The sequence below is a fragment of the Danio rerio genome, chromosome 12, assembly GCF_049306965.1.
Source record: "Danio rerio strain Tuebingen ecotype United States chromosome 12, GRCz12tu, whole genome shotgun sequence".
In the NCBI taxonomy this organism is placed as follows: domain Eukaryota; kingdom Metazoa; phylum Chordata; class Actinopteri; order Cypriniformes; family Danionidae; genus Danio; species Danio rerio.
Genome location: NC_133187.1, coordinates 16,657,501 through 16,684,360, shown reverse-complemented (window position 1 = coordinate 16,684,360; position 26,860 = coordinate 16,657,501). Strand labels below are relative to the sequence as shown.

General features: G+C 42.5%; 3 protein-coding genes across 4 annotated transcripts in view; 1 reads left to right on the top strand and 2 right to left on the bottom strand.

Annotated features, from left to right (window-relative positions):
* pnmt (phenylethanolamine N-methyltransferase) overlaps positions 1–26,558 on the bottom strand; it is a 46,560-nt gene extending 20,002 nt beyond the window's left edge. Inside the window, exons 1-2 of the mRNA XM_021480459.3 lie at positions 26,320–26,558; positions 22,247–22,454 (exon numbers count right to left, since the gene is read on the bottom strand). Of these exons, the coding sequence (XP_021336134.3) occupies positions 22,247–22,454; positions 26,320–26,515 (404 nt within the window). The 5' untranslated portion in view covers positions 26,516–26,558. The remainder of the gene's footprint in view (positions 1–22,246; positions 22,455–26,319) is intronic.
* Positions 1–26,860, bottom strand: part of med1 (mediator complex subunit 1) — a 700,564-nt gene that overhangs the window by 208,109 nt on the left and 465,595 nt on the right. The window lies entirely within an intron of this gene.
* On the top strand, positions 16,700–19,879 carry LOC141376774 (uncharacterized). 2 transcript variants are annotated; one of them, XR_012387923.1, is made up of 3 exons: positions 16,700–19,041; positions 19,131–19,242; positions 19,383–19,879. XR_012387923.1 is itself a non-coding variant. In XM_073918333.1 (3 exons), exons 1-3 carry the CDS (start codon positions 18,994–18,996, stop codon positions 19,517–19,519), a joined length of 297 nt encoding a protein of 98 aa, XP_073774434.1. In that variant the 5' UTR covers positions 18,280–18,993; the 3' UTR covers positions 19,520–19,879. The 2 variants fall into 2 exon arrangements, 1 of the variants encoding a protein (XP_073774434.1); XM_073918333.1 differs by having other exon boundaries at positions 18,280–19,041.

Genomic DNA, 26,860 nt, shown 5'->3' with positions numbered 1-26,860 from the left:
GTTATCAGCAAAATGTTACAACTCTTTCTTTCAGGCTGTGCTGTTTGCTTTTTTCATCTAGCAGGAGTGTAGGAGAAGAAACACTGATGGGAGAGTGAATGCTCACTCTATTGTGTTGTAGCTGTTCTACCTGACATCTGATGGTAGGTGACCTACTATTGGTTGAGAAAACAAATGAACTAGGGGATAGTCCAACAAATTGGGGGCTCGTCTGTCTGGGATTGGCCCTCAGTTGAGGAGAAAAGAAGGACTTCAGAAACAGCTCTGCGTTCAACACAGCCTCAAAAAATAAGCAGGCACCTGTTTTAATAAAAAGTTCTGCAATTGGATTAGAAAATAATTGTGTTGAAAGTAAGACAAAATTTAAATGGCAGTAATATTAGATTGAATATTTTGTAGAAATGCATAAATCATAAAAGAGTTTACTGAGAATAAAACTTAAACTGAGGCAGCTTCAGTTAAGATTAGGGTTATACTGTTAAGCGGAGTCAGCTTTAGCAGAAATTACACTGTTAAGCTGAGGCAGCTTCAGTTAGAATTGTGTTTCCTTTTAAGTTGAGTCAACTTCAGCTATTTGAGTTTGCTGTTAAGCTAAGTCAGCTTCAGCCTGAAATAAACTGTTAAACTGAGACAGCTTCACTCAAAATTGTGTTTGCTGTTAAGTCAATTTCCGCTATTAATGTTTGCTGTTAAGACGAGTCAGCTTCAGACAGAATGAAAATGTTATGCTGAGGCAGCTTCAGTCAGGATTATGTTCGCTAAGTTGAGTCAACTTCAACTATTTGTGTTTGCTGTTAAGTTGTGTAAAGGCTGATTTACACTTCTGAGTCAAACGCCGGCGTATGCTATGGCGCTGACGCATAGCCCTTCGCCCTTCGCCCTTCACTGACGTGCACCTCTCAATAAATGTAACTACACGTCGCAACAACGTGTAGCGCAAGCTCTTTGATTGGTCAGCTTGGTAGCGCTGACGAGTCTGGGCGGGACAGAGAGCCGCGCGAATGGCGTGAGCGATTGTTTACAAGTGTGGAGTCCAGTGAAGGAGCTCCGGATGGAAAGTTTTGTTTTGTGTTTACCTCATAGTTAAAACTGTTGCACGTCCGCCGGTTCCTGCCTCAAAATGAGCGAGTTTGAGTCACTTGTAGAACCAGGAAGTGTTCAGGACAAGTAAAACAGAAGCGAAGAAACTCGACACAAAGGAAGATTTACACCTCAAAGCCAACTAGCATTTCGGAAGTGTTACTGCAGACCAACAGAGACAGCGCGCAGAAGTATAAATGCACAGCCACGCGTGTTGCATGCGTCGTGGGTTACGCCGGTCACTTGATGCAGAAGTATAAATCAGGCTTAACACCCAACTCCTACTGCAGATCATGGTCAATGAAAGACCATTGATGGTTTTGGTGAACATTGGGACTACATTTTCTACTGCCACAGAGGGGGCAGTGACTGAAACAATGCTGTCAAAACTATTAAAATAATCTGGGGAAGTAGAAAGTCAAATTAGGAGCCAGCATTTTATGTTTACTTTGGTAAGGTTATCATCACCTTTCCTAGCGGACACTAGGTCAATTGCTCCACACATGGCTATTGTCATCATGTGAGCTGTGGGAGGGTGCTGATATCTACTGGGTAGAGCTAGACACCACAGGTGATATCTCCTGCAGTTTGATCACTCTATATGACCTTTAGAGACTTGAATTGAGCATTTACATTTGGGCAATTGGGCATTTACTTACTACCACTTAACCCCCTCCCCTGCACATTGTTTTTACAGAAACAGTACAACATAATATGAAGATGCATGCTTGTCACTTGTAGTGGGCATAAAATGGGTGTTACAAGGAGAGGGTCTACTAATTGGTGGGGAGGGGGGGTGTTGAACTAATTAAATTAACTGATGAGTTGGGCACAATAAAGAACTGAAAGTAGCAGATTAAATAGAATCAAATATTTGCATTAACCATCAAATAAAAGCAAATAACAGCTGACCCAGTCATGTCAGTTGTGAATTAAACCTCATTTATTTTCTCTTTAAAATACATTATAGCATTGTTCAATTATGAATGCCCCAAATATAACAACCGACACTCACATGATTGTGTACATATAACTGAATTGGCTTAAAATAAATTAGACAAATGCATTTAATTAATTAAGGCCTGTCTTGACGAGACTCTAATTGACATCCTCTCCTGAGTTTGTTTACTGATGACTGTTGTTTTAGAGACAAAGTGTGCCCATAAGCATAGCATAAGCATAAGCATACATATTGGTGTGCCCATATCCCAGACAGGCCTACTCGGTGACAGTGTTGGGGACTTAACTCAGGAGTCCTTGATGATGAGGGATAAGCTGTGCACAATAAAACAGGTCATTACTTGGTGGGCTCAGAAAACTGCTCCCTTACCGGAACAGTCTGTGATGGCTGTTCCTCGCTGAGGGTGCTCTTCCTACCGAGAGCATTTTTCTCCAAAACACTTCACAGTTACAGCCCATTCCACTGGCTTGTGAACGTGCCTAGCCCCCCTGCTGGAAGTTGACGCTCCTGTCACAGGTCACCATTAAGTCCAGCATTCATACTGTAAATTAAACCTGAGGTGGGCCGCTTGGAGAGGGGGAGAACCATTCTATCCCCAGTGGAGGGCCGGAGCTCCCCCTGCCCAAAATGAATGTAGTGATCCCAAAGAGCGGCTTTTCCTCCCTCCGGGTATGGAAGCCCAATTGATTAAACTGTCATCGCCATGCTACCCTGTCTTGTGTGAGAAGATTGTTATCATCCTAGTGAAGGATACAGTCAAGTCAGTCACTCCAGCCAAGATGGAGAGCGTATTTACACCCCCACTTCATCTTACCTAGCATTGGGTTATACCAATCCTCTCTGCGTAGTTAAAGCTATACCCCTGAAGGACACTCAAGCCATGTCTTGCTCTCTCCCTCATTACACTGTTTTTCACAGCTTGCGACAGGGGCCAAGCATGGCAGTAAACAGGCCCATCGGGCTCTCCTTGTTTCTATGAATGGAGGATGCCCTGTGCCTCTTCGGCACACAAGCATCGTCATTTTTTGATTATTCATTGACTGGTTTAATTTTTTGGTCTTTGAGTTTTTGGTCAGAGTTTTTTTGGTTTTTCATCGTGCACCACGCCAGTGCTGCCCTGTCCGATCAATTCAGCAGTTACAGTGGTCTCATTGAAGTTTTTTCAGAGGCATCTGGGGCATATGATATTTGTAGCCACTATCATGCCGCTTAAATTTTTTATATGAGACCACTTCAGTGCTGGCTTCACGATCGGGTCCCTAGATGGGCATGCTCACCACGCTGTGTTGCTGCACCTTCAGTCCCTGGATGGGCCTTAACTTATAAGGCCGTGGGTGTACTTAGATCAAGTGGCCAGTTATGCTGTCATTCTGACAGATAAGCATCAGTATGGGCTGGTGGGCTGTGTGTATCGAGCAAGCAGCTGCAGGTTCGTAAACCAGACTTAGGTTGCATTGTCATTTCAATTGCTTGGAGCTGTTGGCAGTGTTTCTCGCTCTCCTTCAGTCTCTACCGGTAGAGGAGGTGAAACACTTGTTGGTAAAGATGGTCAGCACGGCTGCAATAGTGTACATCAACCTTTTGGGTGATGTGTGCTAGCGCCACATGACTTACCATTTACCACTTACCATTTGCTCCTCAGGAGTCATGCTGCTAAATAGCTGCGCACCATTCATATGCTGGACGAGCTCAACTTAACCTACACGCTGTCTGCAGAGGAGGCAGACCTGACCCTTTTATTGCTATGTCCACGCACTACACTTAATGTGACACATACAGCATACATCTTTAAACAGCACTTTTCTGTTATGATCGGCAGATGGGAAGAGTCATTTCAAAGCAGAGGTTGGTCCACTTGACAGTTTATGCCACCGCTCTTACTTCATGTGCCAGGGTAAGCCATGTCCCCAGGAGAGAGAGCACACTTAAAAGAGTGATTAAAGTGACTAAAGAGTGATTATGTGGCATCTCCTAATATATTATGTAGAGCTGTGGGCTGGGAGACATAACACATTTGCGAGATTTTACACATTTTACACACCAAACACATTTTCGAGATGTTGAGTGGAGCCAATTACTGGCTTACCTTAATCGGGAGGAATTAAGTTTGGTGTCAAAAATGCTTGCCACACTATGCACCCTAACCTAAAGATACATGTGCCTTTTCTATTCTGCTAGTAAGTTGCCCATTTGGCAAAGCCTGGAGAATTCCTCCGAGGCCCCCAGCACCTGACTCAACAGAGGAGCCGGGTGCCTGGCTCAGTGTGATGTCTGGTATGCCCATCTAGGTATACCCACATGCTGAGGTTCGGTGCCAGCTATGCCTGGTCCCCGATGGGGATCCCATTTGTTTATTTTAGCCACAGAGTGTTCCTCCTGACCAGGTGAACTCATGTCTTCCCTACTCACTTACCAGTTTACCATATTGTGGCGAGTATACTGATGCCACGTTGCCTTGGTCCTGGAAACAACCCAATTGTCACCTCATCACAGCGGATCGGTCCCAGCTGGAGCTAATCAGGAGGCACAGATATAAGCCAACCCCAAACGCGAGGAAGACTAGCTTCATTTATCCGAATAACTCCCTGCACTAACATCTGTGTCATCTGTGACCGATCCTTCACCAGAACTCTCACTCAATTTCACCTTCTCTCCGGAGCACCAGCGCACCTCCACCTTGAAGAGCACCGTATTCATCTCATGCACTACCTTTCATGTTGTAAATAAATCACCCTCCGGGGACCTGTTTGTAACACCAACGTTACTGTGTATGTGTTTTCCCTCTATCTCGCCACACTAGCTAGTGAAGCATACAGTTTTTCCACATCCACCATGTAAATAGCAAATGCGCCATGGCATGACACAGCTGTCATAGCCCTTCCTTGTCTGCCTTTTCTGTGTTGTCTATGTTTGTGTTGTGTTTAAACACATGGCTCAGCCTTCACCATGTGTTTCACCATGTGCTCTTCCGTTCCTTCCTCCTTGTTTCCAGCTGCCACGCCTCCTTGTTTAGCCCTTGTCTAGGTCTCGTTAGTCTCAGTGTTTACACCTGGTCCTCATGTTCTTTCCTCCCTTTATAATGTGCTCTCTTCCCTCATGTCTTCGTCGGTTCATTGTTGCTTGTTGCCTCTTGTTACATGTTGTTGCCATGCCTTGCTTGTTTATCTGTGCAGTTGTTTGTGAGAGAGTTGTCTTTGTCTAATGTTTGTTTGTGCTTTTCAGTTGGCCTTCAGTATCATCCCCATCTGGTTAATTCCACGTTTGTTCAAGTTATTCTATTTATCTTATTTAGTAGCTTTAAATGTTTAGTTCCTTTTATTGGTTTTGTTTCTTTTAGTTAATTATCAGTAAGTTAAAACTAATTTCATTTCTCTTTGCTTTTTAGTTTGTCGAGTTTAGTTTGTTTTTCTGTATTTAGTTTGTTTTTCTGTATTTTTTTAGTTTATGGTTTTGTTTTTTAGTTTAGTTTTCCCGTTGTGTGTGTGTGTGTGTGTGTATCCAGCCCTGTCTGCTGAGATTCCCCAGTTGATGGTGTCTTGTGAGGCTGCTGTTGGTGAGACCTACTAAGGATCGCTGGTCAGCAGTGCCTCCAAGGCCTTTACTATTTGTCTGGCTTTAGCATTCCTGCTCTGTCTCCTGTTCCGTGGCTGCTTATTACTCAAAAACTCTCTAGCACTGTCTTCCTTTGTCTGCCAGCTCCACCCTAGACTCCCCTGCTCCACGCTAATCTTCACCGTTGGAATGTTTTACCTTACCCCTACAACATATCACCTTATTGTCAATAAACACCCCCTGATCTCATGCCGCATTTGGGTCCTCCTTCCTCTAACCATGACAGAATGAACCAACTAACAAAAACTAGACCCAGCATAAAGAGCCTCACTGCTCCATTCCCCATAGCTCCAGAGAGACTGGCAGAATTGTGAGAGCAATGGTGGGGAATGTCTTCACAACCTGCATCAGTAAACTGCTACCTACCCACCCTCCCTTCCCAGTCAAGTCAAGAGCCCGATCATCGTTCTTTTCTTACGCTGAGGCCACAGAGAGAACTGGTAGTTCAACTAGCTGCATCCCTGTATGACCCCATCATTTCAGTAAAGGCTGTTTTCAAGAAAATTTCTCCCAAGCCAGTCAAGTCAACCATAGACAACTGTGAAACTTCTAAATCTCCCACCATCATCCTCAAGACTGTTAAACCTTTTACTGCCTCCTTGTCCAACACCTGTTCCTGTGTTACAGCCTGCTGTGCATCTTCCTGTCTCTGAATCCCCTGTGTTTCCAGCCACTTCACCTGAATTCAAGTTTGTTGCAGATAATACCAAGAAGGAGTGTGTTGTTTCTACCCGTCAGAAGCGACGGAAAAAGAAGCATGCCTTACAGCCAGCCGTTCCTCCTAGTTTGTGTCCTCACTGATTCAAGTAATATCGATCCTTCCCTAATTTCTGTTCCTGTTGTGTCCACCAATCTCTATCCTGTAAAGGCTAACAATTTGCCCAGGCTTTATCGGAGCTATATGTCCGCCTTGCTAAGTCTATAGAAGAAATCTTGACACTCCTTACCCTTTATCAGATAAGTTATCAATATATTCTTTAGAAATACCTTTATTAATAATAGAGCTAACATGTGTAAAAAAACATATATCCTGAGAGGGTAGGTATGTGTTAAGACTCAGCATCACCTTTCATTTATTCATTCATTGATTCATTTTCTTTTTAGCTTAGTCACTTTATTAATCTGGGGTCGCCACAGCGGAATGAACTGCCAACTTATCCAGCACGTTTTACGCAGCGGATGGCCTTCTAGTTGCAACCCATCTCTGGGAAACATCCATACACACTCATACACTACGGACAATTTAGCCTACCCAATTCACCTGTACCGCATGTCTTTGGACTGTGGGGGAAACCGAAGCACCCGGAGGAGACCCACGTGAAAGCAGGGAGAACATGCAAACTCCACACAGAAACACCAACTGACCCAGCCGAGGCTCAAACCAGCGACCGCACTCACCTGCTCAATCAATTGCATCAATTTGGTAAACGATTTTGGCGTTGGTGGAGGGATGCCAGAACAAAAGTCAATAGAAACCGCTACTTATTTACAAACACGTGATGATTGAATTACCCCCCTGACTGATCAGGCTCCTCTCGAACTTACTTTAAGAACTTCATTCAATGCATTCTGTGCTAATTTGTTACATTGTTTGCAAATTCATTTACATTTTTGCAACTTTGTTTCTTCTTCCACTGTGTATGAGTGTGTTTTGTTGATGTTTGATTTAGCTTAAATAGTCTTATGTAAATGCTATGATGTATTTCTCCAGAAATTACTTTTTCCTCAATGTGTATAAATTTAAATAAATGGAGGATGGCATGATATTTGTTGTTTAATCATTTATTGTTTATGATCTTCAAAAAAACAAAACTGGATATCAAAATCAAACAAAAGGTAAGCAGTTATTACTTGAACTAAATAATCTTTTAAAGAACAGGGAGAAGTGATTTTGCTTAAAGTTAAATAGTAAGTATTTATTAAGTAGTGTGGCCTTAAATAGATAGTTCACCCACAAAATTAAATTGACTTAATATTTATTTGCCCTCAAGCAATGGTGTAAAGTAACAAACTACAAATACTCAAATTACTGTAACTGAGTAGGTTTTCTCAGCAATTGTAATTTACTAAGTAGTTTTAAAATGTGTAATTTTACTTTTCCTTAAGTACATTTTTAGTGCAGTATGGGTACTTTTACTCCTCTATTACTTCACTAATAAACTGCAGTCCCTACTTTATTTTGTCTTGTCTATGTGGATTAAAAAATGTCCAACCTAAAAACAACCAAATATCAACGACTAATGGTGTTACAGCTTGATGTTGTGTGGGCATTACCACTTTGACGTCTATCAGATGTTAGATTTTAGTTGGTATACCTGATGAATAAATAAGTATTTGACATCAATTTGACGTTGGACTTTGGTCACTTTCTAGCACACGTTACTGGACATTAAAATAACATTGTCTTTAGACACTGGCTAGACATTGAAAATGTTCCGCAGCTACCTACTAGTGATTAAGGCGTCCGGTGATGAGTGGGCGGAGGCAAAAAAAGGGCTCTTTTACTTCACTGCCTTGGAACTGAAGGGCAACAGATTTTCTACACTCTCCTTGACACAGGTGAAACCCTGGACTTTGTGATTGTCGCATTACAGACTTAGGCCCCGTTTACACTAATGCGTTTTTGTTTTAAAACGAATTAGTTCTGCTACGGTTACGCCATCTGTCCACACTACGTCGGAGTTTTCGAGTGCCGAAAACGGAGCGTTTTGGAAACGCTGGAGAGACGGTTTTCATTCTAAAATGCTGCTGCTCCGTCCCAGTGTGGATGGGGGAAAACGGAGACATCTGAAAACGGAGGCGGGGCTGCAGACATTCGTCTCTATGATTGGGGCTTTTCCTCAATATTAAGTAGCCTAACGATACACACAGTTCAGTCCTGCATCCTCTTCTTGTAAGTTCAGACTTCCCAAGTTTGATCAAGGCTGCAGTCTCTCTCTCCTCAGTTTGACATGAAAAACAGACTACCGAGGACACGGATAAATCTTCAAAGGGAACAGTGTACTTAATAACTTCATTCACATCACCCTGGCTACGTTATTTCATTTTCTAAACAATGAAATGAAAACATGATTTAAGGAACTGCCTATTTTCATTTTGATATTAGCAACTTAACAGACAGCAGAAATGTTGAGGCGTTGTGGTGTTCAGAAACACTGTATGAAAACGCTAGTGTGGACATGGATCGTTTTCATTAAAATGCCGTTTTAAAACTAAAACGCACTATTGTAAACGGGGCCTTACTTTAACCCTAAAATCAACATTGTAGCGGAGAGACACACATTTCGCAAATGTATTTAAGCCCTGGTGGAATCTGTTATACATTGTGTTGCTGCTTAAAGCAACTTGGTTTACAAATGCTCAACCTGGGCTCATTGTGGAAATGTAGCCCTTCGGACGTTTCTGCGGACCGCGATTTACGTCCCGGAAGGAGAGGCGCCACACCACCCTGCAGCGTTCGCTCGAAAAAAACTAAACGCGTCCGTACATACCTCCGGCCACGTAAATCGCAGTCTCCAGAAACGTCCGCGGGGCTACGTTTCCAGAATGAGCTTGGGTTGCAAATGCTAGTTTGGCGCCAATAGAGATGACATGGTCAGAGATCAGTTATTTAACATGTTGTAAGTCATCGTATGAGGGAGAGACTGTTGCTCGAAACTGATTTGACCGTGTCAAAGGCTATTACAATTGCAACTCAGATCGAGGCTGTAAGTGAACATGCAAAGAGTATTGCTAGGAATCTGTCCCTTCCAGTGCAAGTTGTACAATCGAGGTCATGTGATGCTGCAGATCGAAGTCAATACAGTCCTTCACGCAAACTCCCAAAACCTTCATCCTCTACTCAACTACCATCAGCATCGTCTTCCCGCACCTGTTACTGCTGTGGGTCCATTCAGGCTAAATGTAAAAACTGCCAGAAAAAGGGACATTTTGCTCATGTGTGTAGATCAACAACCACTCTCAGTACACGAAATTCACCTGCAGGAGTACACCATTCTTTACATGCATGACCAAGCAACTACAAACAAAATAGTGTGCCCTGTTTCCATAACAGCTGCTGATACTACTGTGGATGTTGCGTTGATGGTGGATACCGGCTCATCTGTCTCCATTATGCCAAGGATGATATATGAGGCCAGCTTTAATTCAGACCCCTACTGCTCGTCTGGTCACATACTCACATGCATTGATGTTATTACATGTGTTAGGATGCTTATCTGCTACTGTGTTTAGGGATACGATCTCATGTTCAGCCAAGTTCTTTATAGTTGATTTGGCACTGCATTGCTGGGCATGGACCTAGTGAACGGACTGCGCTTGCATTTTAAGGGTCAACGTTTACTCGAACCACAACCTCGAAACCCGAAATGCCCTCTACTACTGTAATGTGCCTTTCAGAGCCAACCAGAACCCAACCAGAACCCGAAATGCCCTCTACTACTGTAATGTGCCTTTCAGAGCCAAGGACATCTACGGAAGCACTTCGATACGCAAAAGGGTTCATTCACAAAATAAAGCTGTTGGAAAATGTTGGGCCAGTTTGCCAAAAACTGTGATGTTTACCTTTGTCTGTGCGCTCTGCGGTTTCCAAAGAGTTAGATCGCTAACTCTAAGAAGCGGTATTAAAAAAAATTGAGATGTCTCCCTGGGTATCTCTAATCGTTGTCACGCAAAAGAAAATGGGTGGTTTTCCACCTGTGTGTTGACCTCAGAGAACCGAATAAAGCTATTGTGACCCATAGTTACCCACTGTCACACATGGAACAGTTGCTGTCTTTGCTTAATCAGGCCACGTTATTCTCCACCACTGACCTGCAAAGTGCATACCATCAGGTCAGGTCATGTTGCACACGGATAGTAGAAACTTTTTTTTAATAAAACTGCTTTTATTACACGAAATGGATCGTTCTGTTTTTGTCGAGTTCCGTATGGATTGGCTTCGGCCCCTTTAGCGTTTCAGAAAATGATGCATCTTGTATTGCAAGACATATCGAACGTGGCAAATTACTTAGATGATATTATAATTTGGGGTCGCACAGCCGAGGAACATGAGCGGAATTTTCCTGGTCAGAGGAAGCACAGAACAGCTTCACTACAGTTAAGGAGCTACTTGTTAATAGCCCTGTTTGGGCCTTTATAACCCCAATTTTACTACAATCGTATCGAAGGATGCCTCTAATTATGGCCTAGGTGCCTTGTTTTTACAAATACACCCGAATAACTGAACACAGCGTGGATTCTTAGAACCAAAAGAAATTAGGAAACAGGTTGGGAAGAACACATTTATTCTTTTGGATGGAAAGAAGTGACATGCTTCACAACTGGCTCTGTCTTCTGCAGAATCAAAAAGAGTCAATGTGGCTGATTGGCTAATGCCGCTTCCTCACGAGCAGGCTCAAGTACAGAGCTGGGACTACCGATTATAATGCTCCCAGTTCTTAGAGGGTGTGATGTCCTCCTAAATGGTTAAGTGACATTGAGCAGTAAATTCAAATGCAAATAACTGGAAGTTAAGTGGGCACAAGACTTTTGGCCAGCAGAGAAATTAAAATGGTCGTGCCCAACTGAGTCTGGTTCTCTCAAGGTTTTTTTTCTTCACTCCCATCAGGTGAAGTTTTTTTTTCCCTCTCCGCTGTCGCCACTGCCTCGCATGGTTCAGGATTGGTAGAGCTACGCATCGATGAATTTGCTCTTCAGTGTTTGAACTCTCAGTATGTCACGTTCAACAAAAATAAGAGTCAAAATAGGATCCAAATGCAAGTGAAAAAGGTTTATTTGACCAAGTCAAAATAAACAAACAGGGAAGTGACAGGCTAGGAGGACGACGAACACAGGGCAGGAACAGACAGGAAAAACAGGGTCCAGAAATATCTCCTCAGGGGCCTGAGCACAGATAACACACATGAGAACAGAAGTAACGAACTGACAATGAGACATAGAAACGTCGCCCTGAAATAGGGCTAATAATGAGCCTCAGCTGGTGAGTAATCAGCCCCGCTGATAGTCGTCATGTCACGTGAGCAGAACAAATACACATGGACAACCAAAACAAAACAAACCCACGTGATCAAACATACACTCCGGAAAAGCGCACAAACCTGCAACCGTGACATTACCCCTCTCCTAAGAGCACCTCCTGGTGCTCCCAGAAGAGCTTACCTGGCGATTGTAATCATCAATAAGAGAGTGATCCAGTATGTCCTTTGCAGGAACCCAACTCCTCTCCTCCGCACCATAACCTTCCCAGTCCACCAAGTACTGAAATCCTCGCCCCCTCCGTCTCGAGTCCAGAATACGCTTAACCGAATAAACGGTCTCCCCATCTACGAGACGCGGCGGGGGGGGAACCGGTGTGGGCGGGTTAATTGCCGTATGAAAAACGGGCTTTAATTTGGAAACATGAAACACGGGATGTATTCTCCTGTACGCTGGAGGAAGTTTAAGGCGGACTGCCACCGGACTAATGATCTTGATGACAGTGAATGGGCCAATGAATTTAGGTGCAAGTTTATTACAAACGGAACGCAATGGAATATTCTTAGTAGAAAGCCACACTTTTTGACCGACGACGTAAACGGGAGGCTTCGACCGGTGGCGATCGGCTTTAGCCTTAGTGCGCGCACCCACTTGGAGGAGGGTCTGTCTGGCCCTGCTCCAAGTGCGTCGACACCTCTGGACAAAGGCGTGGGCGGAGGGGACCGCGATTTCGGATTCCAGACTGGGAAAAGCTGGTGGCTGGTAACCTAGACTACACTGAAACGGAGAGAGGCCCGTAGCCGACACTGGTAATGAATTGTGTGCGTACTCCACCCATGGGAGCTGCTGACTCCAAGAGGAGGGATTTTGGGAAACCAAACAACGTAACATGCGCTCGAGATCTTGATTGGCCCTCTCTGTTTGTCCGTTACTCTGAGGATGAAAACCAGAAGAAAGACTTACAGTCGCTCCCAATAAATGACAAAATTCTCTCCAAAATTTAGAGACAAACTGGGGCCCCCTGTCAGAAACCACGTCCGTCGGGAGGCCATGAATGCGAAAGACGTGATTAATGACAGCATCCGCTGTCTCTCTGGCTGAGGGTAATTTGGGCAGAGGAATGAAATGAGTAGCCTTCGAGAACCGGTCCACTACGGTCAAAACAGCCGTATTGCCACTGGATGGCGGGAGACCAGTGACAAAATCTAGCGAAATGTGCGACCAGGGTCTCGAAGGCACTGACAGCGGCTGAAGGAGTCCAGCAGGAGGGCGATTAGAAGTCTTAGAAACAGCACAAACAGAACAGGCCAAAACAAACTCGCGTATGTCCCGTGCCATAGCTGGCCACCAAAATCGCTGTTTAACCAAAAATAAAGTACGACTCACCCCCGGATGACAAGCCACTTTGGAGGAATGTCCCCACCGAATGACGTCAGACCGAATCTCCTCCGGCACAAACAAACGACTGGGTGGGCATCCGGCCGGGGGCGTTACCCCATCCAGGGCTGTGCGGACCCTGCTCTCGATCTCCCATGTCACCGCAGAAATACAAATGCTCTGGGGAACGATGGGCTCAGGAGACGGATTGCGCTCGGAAGAATCAAAAAGACGGGATAACGCGTCGGGTTTGGTGTTTTTGGAACCCGGCCGATAAGAAATGGTAAAGTCAAAACGTCCGAAGAATAATGCCCACCGAGCCTGCCTGGAGTTAAGTCGTTTGGCAGACCTGATGTATTCAAGGTTCTTATGATCGGTCCAAACGATAAAGGGAACCCCCGAACCCTCCAACCAGTGACGCCATTCCTCCAATGCGAGTTTGACAGCCAACAACTCCCGATTACCAATGTCGTAATTACGTTCTGCGGGAGATAATCGATGTGAGAAAAACGCGCACGGATGAATTCTGTCATCCGAGGCGGCGCGCTGGGACAGGATAGCGCCCACCCCCACCTCTGACGCGTCAACCTCCACCACAAACTGCCGGGCTGGATCAGGTGTCACCAGAATGGGGGCTGAAAAAAAACAGCCTTTCAGTTTAGTGAATGCAGCCTGTGCTACACTCGACCACCTGAAGGGAGTCTTGGCGGAGGTTAAGGACGTCAGAGGAGCGGCGAGCTGGCTGAAATTGCGAATAAATCGCCGGTAAAAATTAGCGAAGCCCAGAAATCTCTGCAGGGCCTTACGAGACTCCGGAATTGGCCAATTTACCACAGCCTGAACCTTCTCTGGATCCATGCGCACCCCCTCGACTGACACAATGTGTCCTAAAAAGGGAACAGACTGTGCATGGAACACGCATTTCTCCGCCTTGACAAAAAGCCCATTCTCTAGCAGCCGCTGAAGCACTCGCCTGACGTGCTGCACATGTTCCTGGAGAGAACGAGAAAAAATCAGAATGTCATCCAGGTAGACATAAATAAACTGATCTATCATGTCTCGCAACACGTCATTTACGAGTGCTTGGAAGACCGCAGGAGCATTAGAAAGCCCGAACGGAAGAACGCAATATTCAAAATGCCCCCTGGGGGTCAAAAACGCAGTCTTCCACTCATGACCCTGCTTCATGCGAACCAAATGATATGCGTTACGGAGATCTAATTTCGTGAAAAACGAAGCCCCCTGCAGACGCTCGAACGCTGAAGACATCAACGGCAAAGGATACGTGTTCTTCACCGTGATGCTGTTCAGCCCTCGATAGTCTATGCAGGGTCTAAGAGAGCCATCCTTCTTTTTCACGAAAAAGAACCCCGCCCCCGCCGGTGAAGAAGAGGGCCGTATGATCTTGGCCGCTAGAGAATCAGAAATATATTTCTCCATGGCCTCCCTCTCAGGAATAGAAAGAGAGTATAACTTGCCTTTAGGCGGAGACGTACCTGGCAATAAGTCTATTGCACAGTCATAGGGACGATGAGGAGGTAGAGAAGCAGCTCGAGACTTACTGAACACTCTCTTCAGGTCGAGGTACTCACTGGGCACGTTTGACAGGTCCATGCGCTCCTCCTGAAATACAGAACAAGAGACAGCAGAACGAGCAGACGAAAGACAAGACTCATGACATTTCTCACTCCACGAGAATACAGAATTAAGGCCCCAATTAATGTGGGGTTTATGCAGAATCAACCAAGGATGACCTAAAACCACTGGTGAGTTGGAACAGTCTGTTAAAAAAAATGAAATGTGTTCAACATGATTTCCAGACGTAATCAGTTTTATGGGTTTGGTGGAGTGGGTGATAGTGGGAAGGGAAAGTCCACTGAGTGCGCGTACTGCAATGGGTTGTGATAGTGCTATAACCGGAAGTTTGAAACTGAAAGCGAAACTAGAGTCAATGAAGTTTCCTTCCGCCCCGGAATCGACGAGCGCCTGTGTGTTATGAGTTCCGGAACCCCATGATAAAGAGACGGGCAGTAAAGTAGCAGACGTAGAGGATTTGTCCATATTAATTTCACCCATCAATAACCTCTTGCCTACTGATGGGTGTTGTCTTTTACGGGACAGGAAACCACCCGATGCCCCGCCCCACCACAGTAGAGGCAGAGTCCCTCCGATCTCCGTCGGCGCTTCTCCTGCACGGACAAGCAGGATCTACCCACCTGCATGGGTTCCGGGTCAACCACTTCCGGTTTCGCAGTCAGGACCGGAAAGTCAGGGACGAGCTCCGAAAACCCGCCTTGCTGCAGGCGACTCTCTCGACGGCGCAGTCTAGTGTCAACCCGGATAGCTAAGTCAACTAGCCCGTCAAGAGTTTTAGGAAGATCTAACGAATAGATCTCATCCTGAAGCCGGTCAGATAATCCGTGCAAAAACATGTCCCATTGCGCCTCCGCGTTCCAGCCGCATTCAGCGGCTAAGGTCCGGAACTCTATAGAGTACTCCGCCACGCTGCGATTTCCCTGGCGGAGTTCAGCAAGAACTCGGGCAGCCTCTCTCCCGGAGGCGGCTCGATCGAAGACCTTCTTTAACTCTGTGGAGAACAGGTCGAAGGTAGCACAGCATGGTAACTTTTGTTCCCATGCTGTAGTTCCCCATTGGGCCGCCTTGCCTGAAAGAAGCGTGATGACAAACGCTACCTTGGATCTTTCGGTGGCAAACAATGATGGTTGCAGCGTAATATAAAGGGAACACTTGGACAAAAAGGATCGACACAAGAGGGGCTCCCCAGAGTAGCAGGTCGGGGGTGGAAGGCGTGGTTCAACAGAGCGACCAACAACCGCAGACGCTGGCGGTGTCACCTCCGGAGTCGATGCCGAGTCAGCCCGTGCAGCTCCAGCGATCAACCGCTGGACTTGGGAGGAAAGCAGCGACACTTGGCCGACCAGAGCCTGGATCGCCTGTGACGAAGTGACCAAAGCCTCATCCTGACGGTCTATCCTGGCGTTGCTGTGCGAGACGAACTCTGAGATTTGGGATGCACTCGCTGGATCCATAATAAGGTCAGTTCGTTCTGTCACGTTCAACAAAAATAAGATCCAAAAATAGGATCCAAATGCAAGTGAAAAAGGTTTATTTGACCAAGTCAAAATAAACAAACAGGGAAGTGACAGGCTAGGAGGACGACGAACACAGGGCAGGAACAGACAGGAAAAACAGGGTCCAGAAATATCTCCTCAGGGGCCTGAGCACAGATAACACACATGAGAACAGAAGTAACGAACTGACAATGAGACATAGAAACGTCGCCCTGAAATAGGGCTAATAATGAGCCTCAGCTGGTGAGTAATCAGCCCCGCTGATAGTCGTCATGTCACGTGAGCATAACAAATACACATGGACAACCAAAACAAAACAAACCCACGTGATCAAACATACACTCCGGAAAAGCGCACAAACCTGCAACCGTGACACAGTAATGATTAAATCACACTGAACTGAGCTAAACTGAACTGAACTGAACTTAAACACTAAAACCTGAACCACACTGTTTCAGTTACTGAACCACACTGTTCCAGTTACTATGACCATTTATGTGAAGCTGCTTTGACACAATCTACATTGTAAAAGCGCTATACAAATAAAGCTGAATTGAATTGAATTGAATTGTTTTGTATTAAAAGTTTTTTTTTTCACGTTATGTTGTATACAAGGTGAATAATGATTACTTATAAATATTGCATTTAGTTAAAAATAAATAATGATAAAAAAGGAATTAAGGGAGAAGTGTTCTTAACTACAGGGCGAATTTGTTATATTGTTGGCACTAGGACTCGCTGTGAAAATATTGAGATAGAGAGTTTTGTAGGAAGAGAAGTGTGTATGGTGGTGACAGTTGCATGTGGATTAAAAAAGGTTTATTTGAGTTACATCTGCTTTGTGTTGATTATTCAGTTAGCGGACATAACAACATTTTTTGTTCTGTTGTTGTTTTGATTACATTTATGGTTCAGTTTTAAAAATACTTTGGGTGTAAGCATCTGTCAAATAATTAGTAAATATAAATATAATAGTGTTCAAACTAAATTGAAGTGTATGAAGAAATTGATTCATACAGATCCATATCCTGAATTTAAGTGCACTCAATTTTCTTGTACTTCTCAAGCCTGACCTTGTTTATGGCATCAGTGGCACAAAAAGGGGGTATGCAGTAGGGATGGGAAGATAAACCGATATGTATTGATACGCGGTCATGCGCATGCACGATGCGAGTGCATCGGTAGAGCAGCAGAGGATGAATGAAATATTAAAAGCAAATCGAGATGCATCGGTTTTTGCGAGATGCATCGATTTTTCCAAGATACAACTTATCTTTTTAATATAGAATGTATTTTTTATTTATTAACAAGTGTTGTCAAACTGTTTTTAGCGCATAATTTAATCGACCTACATAAAGTATGCCTTAGCAACGGATTTGCGGATGTGTACACTACACTTACACTACAACTCAGGTCAGGTGTGCGGATTAAGCTAGTGGTGCGCCCTCAGAAAGCGCGAGAAGCAAAATAAACATGTCAGACGCCGAGACAATTTATTCCCCACTGGGTTTTAAATCTAAAGTATGGCAACATTATGGATTTTACAAGAAAGATGGACGACTTGACAAGACAGATGCAATTTGCAAAATGTGCCGCGCATCTGTAAAATACACGGGCAGTACGACGAATCTCATGTCTCACTTGAAGCGGCGCCACGGTGTTGTTGTGGATTCTTTGGAAGCATCTTCCAGTGTTCCTGCATCCTCTGCTTCTTGCTCTGATTCACCTGTAGCTAACAGCTCTAAAAGTGGTGAGAAAAGCATTGAGAGTTTTTTCCATGCCCCGCTTGCTAACAGTTCCGCGCGCTCTATGGCAATCACGGATGCTATTGCATTGTTTATATGCAAAGATATTCAGCCTTATAGTGTCACTGAGAACGAAGGTTTTAAACACCTCCTCCATGTCTTGGAGCCTCGTTATAAGATACCAAACCGAAAGCTATTCTCCGATAAACAGATTCCTGCTCTGTACAACAAAGTAAGAAGAGAGATAGAGGAGTCTATGCACAAAGCCCAAAGAGTCGCGGTTACAGTGGACGGCTGGACATTGTGCGCTACAGCATCATATGTAACTGTCACAGCACACTACATAGATGACGAGTGGGTTCTCAAAAACCACATTCTGCAGACCAGAGTATTTAACAAGGCTCATACAGGGAATAATTTGGCCGTTTTACTTCAGTATGTGTGCCGCGAGTGGAAGATTGAAGAAAAGAGTCCCGCGTTAGTCACAGATAACGCCAGAAACATGATCCTGGCTGGTGCTGGTGCCAAGATGGACCCACACGTGAGATGCATTGCCCACACATTGAACTTGGCATCTCAAAAAGCCTTTAAGGTGGACAGTGTCTCTGAGCTGGTGGTGAAAGTTAGGAAGCTTGTTTCCTTTTTCCACAAAAGCCCCAAGGCAACTGACCTTCTGCGAGAAATACAGACACAGTTACACCTTCCCAACCACAAGCTCATCCATGACGTTTCCACCAGATGGAACAGTACCCTCGACATGTTGGAGCGTTTCTGGGAGCAGCAGCCTGCTGTACTGAACACCCTGCTGTCCAGGAAGATAAAGAGGCGTGAGGTTATGGCGAGGTTGACAGAAGATGACATGACACTGATCCCAGAGATCATCAAATTAATGTCACCTCTGAAAATGGCAACCACACTCCTTAGTGAGGAAAAAATCCCACAATCTCCATTATCTCTCCAATCCAAGCCAAACTGCAGAGACAATTCCAATCAGATGAGGGTGATCTAGAGGTTATTTCCCACATGAAAGAAATTCAGGCAGGACTTTGATGGCCGTTATACATATCTTGAAGGCACTCTCAACTGTGCCTCAGCACTTGACCCACGTTTTAAAGATCTGGCTTTTTTGGATGACAGTGATGCCAAGGATATGGTATTCATGAAGATAACAACCGAGGTGGTACAGATGAATGGAGAGGTAAGAACATTTAAAGTAAGATCATTATTGCAGTTAAGAACTAATAATATATGAATATGCATTAATTTCCATGTTTATGCATTTTTAAGGAAGAGGTCAATGTCACAATGCCGAATGAAGACCAGAAAGCAGGCACATTGGAAGAGGACCAAACAGCTGAAACAGAAAGCCACAAAAGCCCTTCCAAAGAAGACAAGACAGGTTGGTTTAAATGGAGAAAATGCAACAAATGTACAGAAGTATGTAGTGAAGATGCAATACAGTAAAGTAATTTTCAGATTGTAAATTAAAGGAATATTTTTAGCAAAAGTGATAAGCTTCTCCTCTGCCCTCTTCTGTAGATGATGCCCCTCAGAAGAAAAAGACTGCCATGGACCAGGGGCCTCATGTATCAACGCTGCGTACGCACAAAAACTTTGCGTACGCCAGGTTTCACGCTCAGAATCGCTCACGTTTGGATTTACTAACAATGAACTGAACGTGGGAATGTGCGCAGCTCCACGCCAGCTTTATGGTTGGCGTACGCACATTTTTTTGTGCGTGTCTGTTTTATTTCCATTGGCGACTCCTAGAGGCAGTTGTGTTAAATTGCACTCTACAAAGTGTCTGAGCCTTGCAATCTAAATGGGGTGTCTGTATAAAAGGTTTCCATACCATACAGTTGACCAGCTAAACATTAAAGCACAATTTGCAGCGGTCGCCTGTTTAACCCAATGTAATCTGAGTTGTCTACCACACGCACATTGCTATAAAGACACTATCTGAAGATGAATTTGCATGCGTGAATCAGAAACATTTCCATTCAATAAATGTGCAAATAAAATATGATGCACAAACTTATTAATGATTCCTATTTGTATTTCTTGTGATAAATAGTTGGCAAAATCTGATATGTAGCGGGGAAAAAAAGAAGGAAGAGTTCATCAGACGCTGGATTTGAACCGAGTTCATGCTCGAACGTGTCAAAACATGTTGACATGCGGATTATGTCCTGCGCCACTGAGACTGTTACGAATGCCGCAACATTTTACACCTATAAATCACACTATTTCTCTTTTAACTCCACAGTGCGATGTTCAGACCCGACTATGTTAACCGCATCAGCTAAACTCTCCCACTCTATTTTTTCTTTTGTTGTTAATTCCGGAGAACAAACTTGCAAATAACACCGCTTTTCTCCATTCTACCTCCGAAAGAGGCACCTCCAATTCACATTCTGTACAAAGTTTCTCTTTTTGCTTGATTTTGCCATTGCTTTTTCGTTGAGTTTTGCCAAAGTATAGTCATTAGCATATTCATACGGGGGAGGAGGCAGAGAGAGTTTTTGTGCTCGTGCATGTTACGCTTAGTTTCACGTTCATTCAGATGAACAAAAGAATTTGCGTGAGATTCGGCGTACGCAGTGTTTCATACATCTGAATTTTTTTCTGCGTACGCACATTTACAGCTTTGTGCGTACGCAATGTTTTAGTAAGATTTCCACGCAAGTCTTCGTACATGAGGTCCCAGATGTTTGGAGATTTCCTGAGTGCAAGACCACCAGCAAAAACCATCAGGGAGAAAGCTAAGGATGAAATATTAAAATATAGGGAGAGGGACACTTTAGGTTTGGATGGGGATGTGTTGCAGTGGTGGAGACTGCAAGTAGATCTTCCACTACTATCAGGTTTAGCAAAAAGATATCTGTCCATCCCAGCAACAAGCGTACCAGCTAAAAGAGTTTTCAGCACAGCTGGAGACATAGTTACAGCTCAGCGTAGCTTGCTTCACCCTGATCATGTTGATCAGTTAATATTTCTGAAGAAAAACCTTTAACTGAAAGTGACTGACCAATGTATACTATTCAAAAATGCCACAAGGTGTCCTCCTGTTTACTTTATGGAATTTAATTTAATTTAAATTAAATTGTATTTTATTAGCCTGTTGTTTACAGTGACAGGGATGTTTCAAAGCAGCATAACACTGCTAGTTTACGGTGTTACGTTTTGAATATTCAGTGGCAAAATGAGATTGGATGCGATCGGATCAGCATTATAGCATAGATGCCCAACCCTAGTATGCAGTAAAAAAAAAAAGGGGGGGGGGGGGGGGGTGGGTTGGGGGCATTGTGCCAAAACTATTTTTGAAATTATACATATTATTATACATATTAAACAAAATAAATACATAATTTTGGTTTATCCTGCATTTTATATAAATATACAATTGTAATTTATTGAATAAAAAAATTATACCACCCCTCCCTCTTCGTTGACCATTTGATTGATTCGTTGCTCGATTATAGTCACATGTTCAAAATGGAGAGAGGATTATTCAGAATTATTCATTATCGCCACTCAGTCTCTGCATGCATGGGCTTTTACTTAACACAAATGCAGACAAGGTGGTTTTGTCCAGGTAGGGGGAGTGACGCACGGCCACACCTGAACTGCGTCCAAAATCGCAGATTTGCATCCTGTGTAGTATGCGAAAAACACTATAATTCTATAGGCTTAAAGCCAAGATGAGCTGGTGTAAAGTTAACTTCATGGTAAACGCTTTTGATAGTCTTAAATATGGACCGTCAGCTTCAAAAGATACATTTTTTATTCACTGCATTTAAATATTGATTACAGTTACTAAAGTTATTTACTAAAGAGCAACAAATGAATTTAGTTTGAACCTCTGTTTTGTTTGATAACAGAAGTGTGAGTCTGACTTTAAAAATGCAATGAAAACATTTGTTCTGTTTATGCTAATTTAAGATAATATTACTTGTGTTTCAAATAAAACATGTTGACATATTATTGTGTATTTGTCTATTTACACACCTGAATCTTAAAATATTCGCTTTCATTCATCTTCAAATCGTGTGTATAGACCGGTTTCATGGCTGCTGCATGGAGGGCGCCATAGCGACGATCGTCTTCCGGTAGACTTGAACTCGCATACCCCTCAGTAAATGTGCAGTTGCGCCCCTGTATGGCATGTATCTCTCTTATGTTATTTGTCTCCCTCTAATTGTCTCTGGTTGTTCATAGAATCAGCAAAATGGCGAATGTATGACATCACACACAACAAACGCAAGTGACTGTAAAAGATTGATTAAAGATATCAGTAAGGGGAAAATCTTTTTTGCTAAACAATATTTCATGTTTGCTTACAATTAAGATTTTGTTTTCATCTATGTGATTTTTATGTAATTAAAAGTGTAAAAGATTCTCACCTGCGGCCCTCCAGTTCACACACATATTTGAAGTAGTCAGTCCAGTCTATCTTGCTCTTTCCCTCCTGTAGCCAGTTTTGCAGCTCTTTTCGATTGACCTCCAAATAGTCGGAGAGGATGACATGATCAAATCTCTCACAGCCACTCATGACCTGGTAGAGAGTTGGGCCCGATCCCACATCCACTAATATGCCACCTCTTATATCATCTGGGAAAAAAAATATAAAAAAATATTATTACTTTGATATTTCTGCAATTATAACATTATGAACGCATTACATGACTATAGCTTAATGCAGTGATTTTATACTATGTGTCCTATTTAATAGATTGGCATGAGATTATTCCTAATAATGCATACTTCCTGCAACAACAACAAAAAATCTCTTACATTTCTTAAGTTCCTGTTGCAGTCTGATCATGTCACACTAACTGATGAACCGATTCATTTTACACTATTTATAGTGTAACACATAAGAGTTTTTCATGCATTAATACAACAATATATTTGAAATAAAATAACAGAACCATACCTGTAGTATTGTGAGAACCACTGACAGTTCACATGACATGGGGGTAGGAGAATACTAACTCTCACGAGAACTTTATTATTTCCTATGCCATTCCCCAATGGGGAAAACCCAATTCTTGTGAAAACTTGCAAGCAAAACTAGATATTTGCTGTGTTTTTTTTTTTTTTTTTTTTTGAGGGGGTGGGGGATGATTTACATGGTTTACATGGTAGGTGCAAAGCTATAAACACTTGCACAGAAGCTTTCTAAGCTATTTCTCTGAGTGTGCTCTCTCTTTAAGCTGTCTTAATTGAAAATGGCCTCTAAGCAAATGTTTTCTGTCAATTATATTTTGTCACAGGTTTTCGACAGTGAAAATGACATTAAGGACCGTACATGCCCAGCAAACCAGCCATGTATTTCAGAGTGTTGTTAAGTAGCCAACAAAGACATCAATTACCTGACACTAACCTTTTGGCAAAACAAAATCATATTCTGAAGGTTTAAATTACTGGGGTCAAATTGATAGCAGATTTTAGGGTAGCAGGAGTGTTGATATTTAAATTCCAATCCTCTCATTTGGGCCCTCAATTTGCATGCACTGCCGCTTGATCAGTCTTCTATTTTTGCCATTGGATTTTGACTCTGGATGTAGACGGAGCCATGCAGCTGTCAAGTAGGACTACTGTTTGTGTTCGAATCACGCATGGACAGTATTGTGTACCATAAGCATTTGCTGCTACTGTCTGAGTGATATCTGAATTCTGTCTAAACACCTTTTTGACTGCATTTTAAATCGAATTGAAGGTCCACTTGTGTTGGCGGTGCCTGCACTAACAACTGCATTAAGCAATGTGTTATTGCTGTGGTGGTCTTTTGTTTTTGTTTGTTTTGTTTCCACCAAAGTGTTTTTTGTTATTTTTACTTTGCAGAGACTGTCCAATAATGAAATTAAACTCAAGTGGTTTTCATTCACCCATGTTTGTTGAGTTTGATTCATTGCTCTTTTACTGATTTCTGTTCTGTGATTGTTATTTTTGTATAAGATTAACTGGTTTAAGTATTAAGCCCCTACCCAGTTGTTGGCTTTTTGTTATCCTTTTTTTTTTCAGTTTCTTGCAGGAGCTAGGGGCCAGCAGTTGAAGAAACATTTTTGGTGCTGGTACTGCTGTGCCAGTGTTGTCATGATTGTAGATCTATCTGCTCTTCTATGATGTGTCTGCGTAGGGGTGATTGTTTATTTGGTTTTGAGAAATCAGCGACAAATGCCTGAAATCACGAGTGAGTCGCCTATGCCTGTGAGACAATTGGCCTGCTAAATATCTAAAGCTAATGGCGATTAAAATCATGCCATGTGAAATGAGTTTTGACTAAAATTAATATTAGCAATTACCGACACCCTGAGAGAGCAGCATTGACTAGTATGGGCATCTGCAGGCCAGCAAGAGGTTGGAGAGAGGTTAAAAGAGCTCATTTTAAGTTTATTTGGTCCCAAGAAATGAAGGAAAACTAGTGGGAAATTGTCAGGAGCATCAATGTCTATTTGACGTGTCATCTGAGCAATATCACAACCGGGTCGAAAAAGAAAAAAGTTGAGGAGAAATTGCTAATTCCTTTCAAACCCAGGTGAGCAAATATGTAGATTTTCTAGCCCACTAAAGGCTTCTTTCTCATTATGTAGCTAATAACAAAAGATATACTACGTGTTTTTGGTGGTGAGACTAAGTTTGGACAAAGTTGGTGATTCTTCCTATTGTAAAGTCATGCAGTGTGCTGTCGCCGATCCATCTTGCAGTGTAAACAAAGCAGCAACAAAACGCTAGCCCAAATAGTCTTGCAGTGTGAAAACATCTGTGACACCATTATTTTGAAAATCATGCAGTCTGAACTCAGCATTATGCGCATCATGGCATTTCCATCAACCATTTTTTAATGCGCATATCCTAAACGTGCATAAAAATAGGTGGATGGAAACATAGCTACTGTCTCTCTCTGTTTTTGTAGAAACACTGTCTTGGCCAGGCTCAGGCTGTGTGCAAATAGTCCGGGCGTGCAACGGATGGGCTCTTTTGTCTGTGTCACTGAGCCATCCAATAATCAAGTAATATATAAATTTATATATAAACTTCAATGAAGAGTTCAGATGCAAAAGCCGCTAAACACCTCTTCCGACAAAGATTAGATAATGACAATGAGTGAATGCTTTAGGCACGCAGTACGTTCAACAAATAGATTTGCTTGAAATCATCTGAATACCAGGGTCATTTCATTCAGAAATAACAGTTTTTGGCAAAAGCCGCTAAACGCTACTTGCCTTTGACAGAAAAAGCCACTATATCCTGATAACCAGAAGGCGCGAATCGAATCATATGTTTTCAATGTAACATCGAGCTATTACGCTGGCTTAATTTAAAAGACAGAGTTTGATGAACTGGATGAGCCTATCCAACTGTTAGTGAATGGCAAATGAAAACGTCCCTTACCTCAAAATTCTGTGCATTATAAGGAAAAAAAAAACACAATGTACAGTCGGAAATGTAGCATGCATTCATAACGTTTTTTTGTGCAGCGACTACTTTGAATGGGTCCGATTTACTGTAAATTATACAGCAACTCTGTTTCATTGAATACAGAGTTAAGATGCTGTTCTTTTATCCCACAAGGATACTTTGAGGATAAACAAGGGACTAAGATCTTAAGTATGGTGAGAATGAATGACAGCTTCTAAAATTTTCAAAGAGACATTCGCCTTTTGCAGAGTAATATACCTTGTGTTTTATTTGCTAATGTAAGCTATTTTTTTTAAAAGAGAAATATAATGTATAAAACTATTAATTATTTATATTATTTCATAATACCTATATGTCTGATAAGCTTTTTATATTAATGAACAATGCACAGATATTGATGTTTCATAATGTTTTACACTACATTATTTAATTTAAGAGGCTTAGTTTACAATGTTCACATTGCTCTACTTACATTAAATCTAAATCCCAAATATCAGAAATGACATCAGATTGTTTGATTTAAATTAATGTCAGTTTTGATGTTATTAATTAATGCACTTACTTGATTGATTTCATTCATTCATTTTTCTTCTGCTTTTCCCTGGTGTATTACAGTGGAATGAACCGTCACTTACTTGACAGATTTATGTATTTTAGGTGGTTTGTGTAATGTGTTTTATGTTTGGTAAAATAATTTGTAATTGCATCTTTAGTGATTTTTCAACTAATTACACTGTCTTATCACAATAGGTGGATTTAGAGGTTTTTGCAAAATAAGCAGAAGTGGACTAAGCTAAGAAAACTAAGAAAATGTACCTTGTTAAAAACCAAAGAATTGTCTAAAGTGACATTTTTGAAAAAAAGTTATTTTATTCACTAGCTAATAACCTTATCATTACATATATCATGAAACTTTTGAACCTAATCAGAGAAGCCTGATAGAAAATGCTCCTTTACAAGAAAAGAGGTCAGATGGATTGAGTGTTTTGCATCTGAACTCTTCATAAATAAACCCTCATTTTCCTGCTCTTTCTCTTACATGCACGCTTACCTTCAGTAAAGGCTCTGTGCAGACAGCTCAGTTTCCATGGTACAATGCTACTTCTTCGTTCAAAGTCTGCTCGGGGTGGTGTGTAGTTGTAGTGCAGATAAGCTGCAGGATCAAAACCTTGGTAACATGAGTCCATGCAAGTCGCCATCTTAATCTTTTCCAACTTCATCTTCTGTCTTTCTCTGTGTTTCTCCATTCCAGTTTCTTGAATTAATGCGACTTTGCTGAAGACCACATTTATACCTGGGCTTGAATAAGGTTAAAGTTTTCTTTGTACTTTCGTTCAATTAGATTTTTCTGGGTCTGTGCTTAAAGGCAGTCATTTCTTACTGTTCAATTTTATCTCTATCCAGATAATGGCAGTGTTCTGCCCCCGTAAAAGAGCACAGACCTCTTGACTTTTTGGTTTGAGGCACTGATGATATCTTTTATTTTTCAGTCAGATCACTTTTGGAAAATGTATATTTTTTATATTTAAAGCATGCACTTTATGTTTGGGGTATGGCTCTCTTCTAGGTGTATATATATATATATACACACA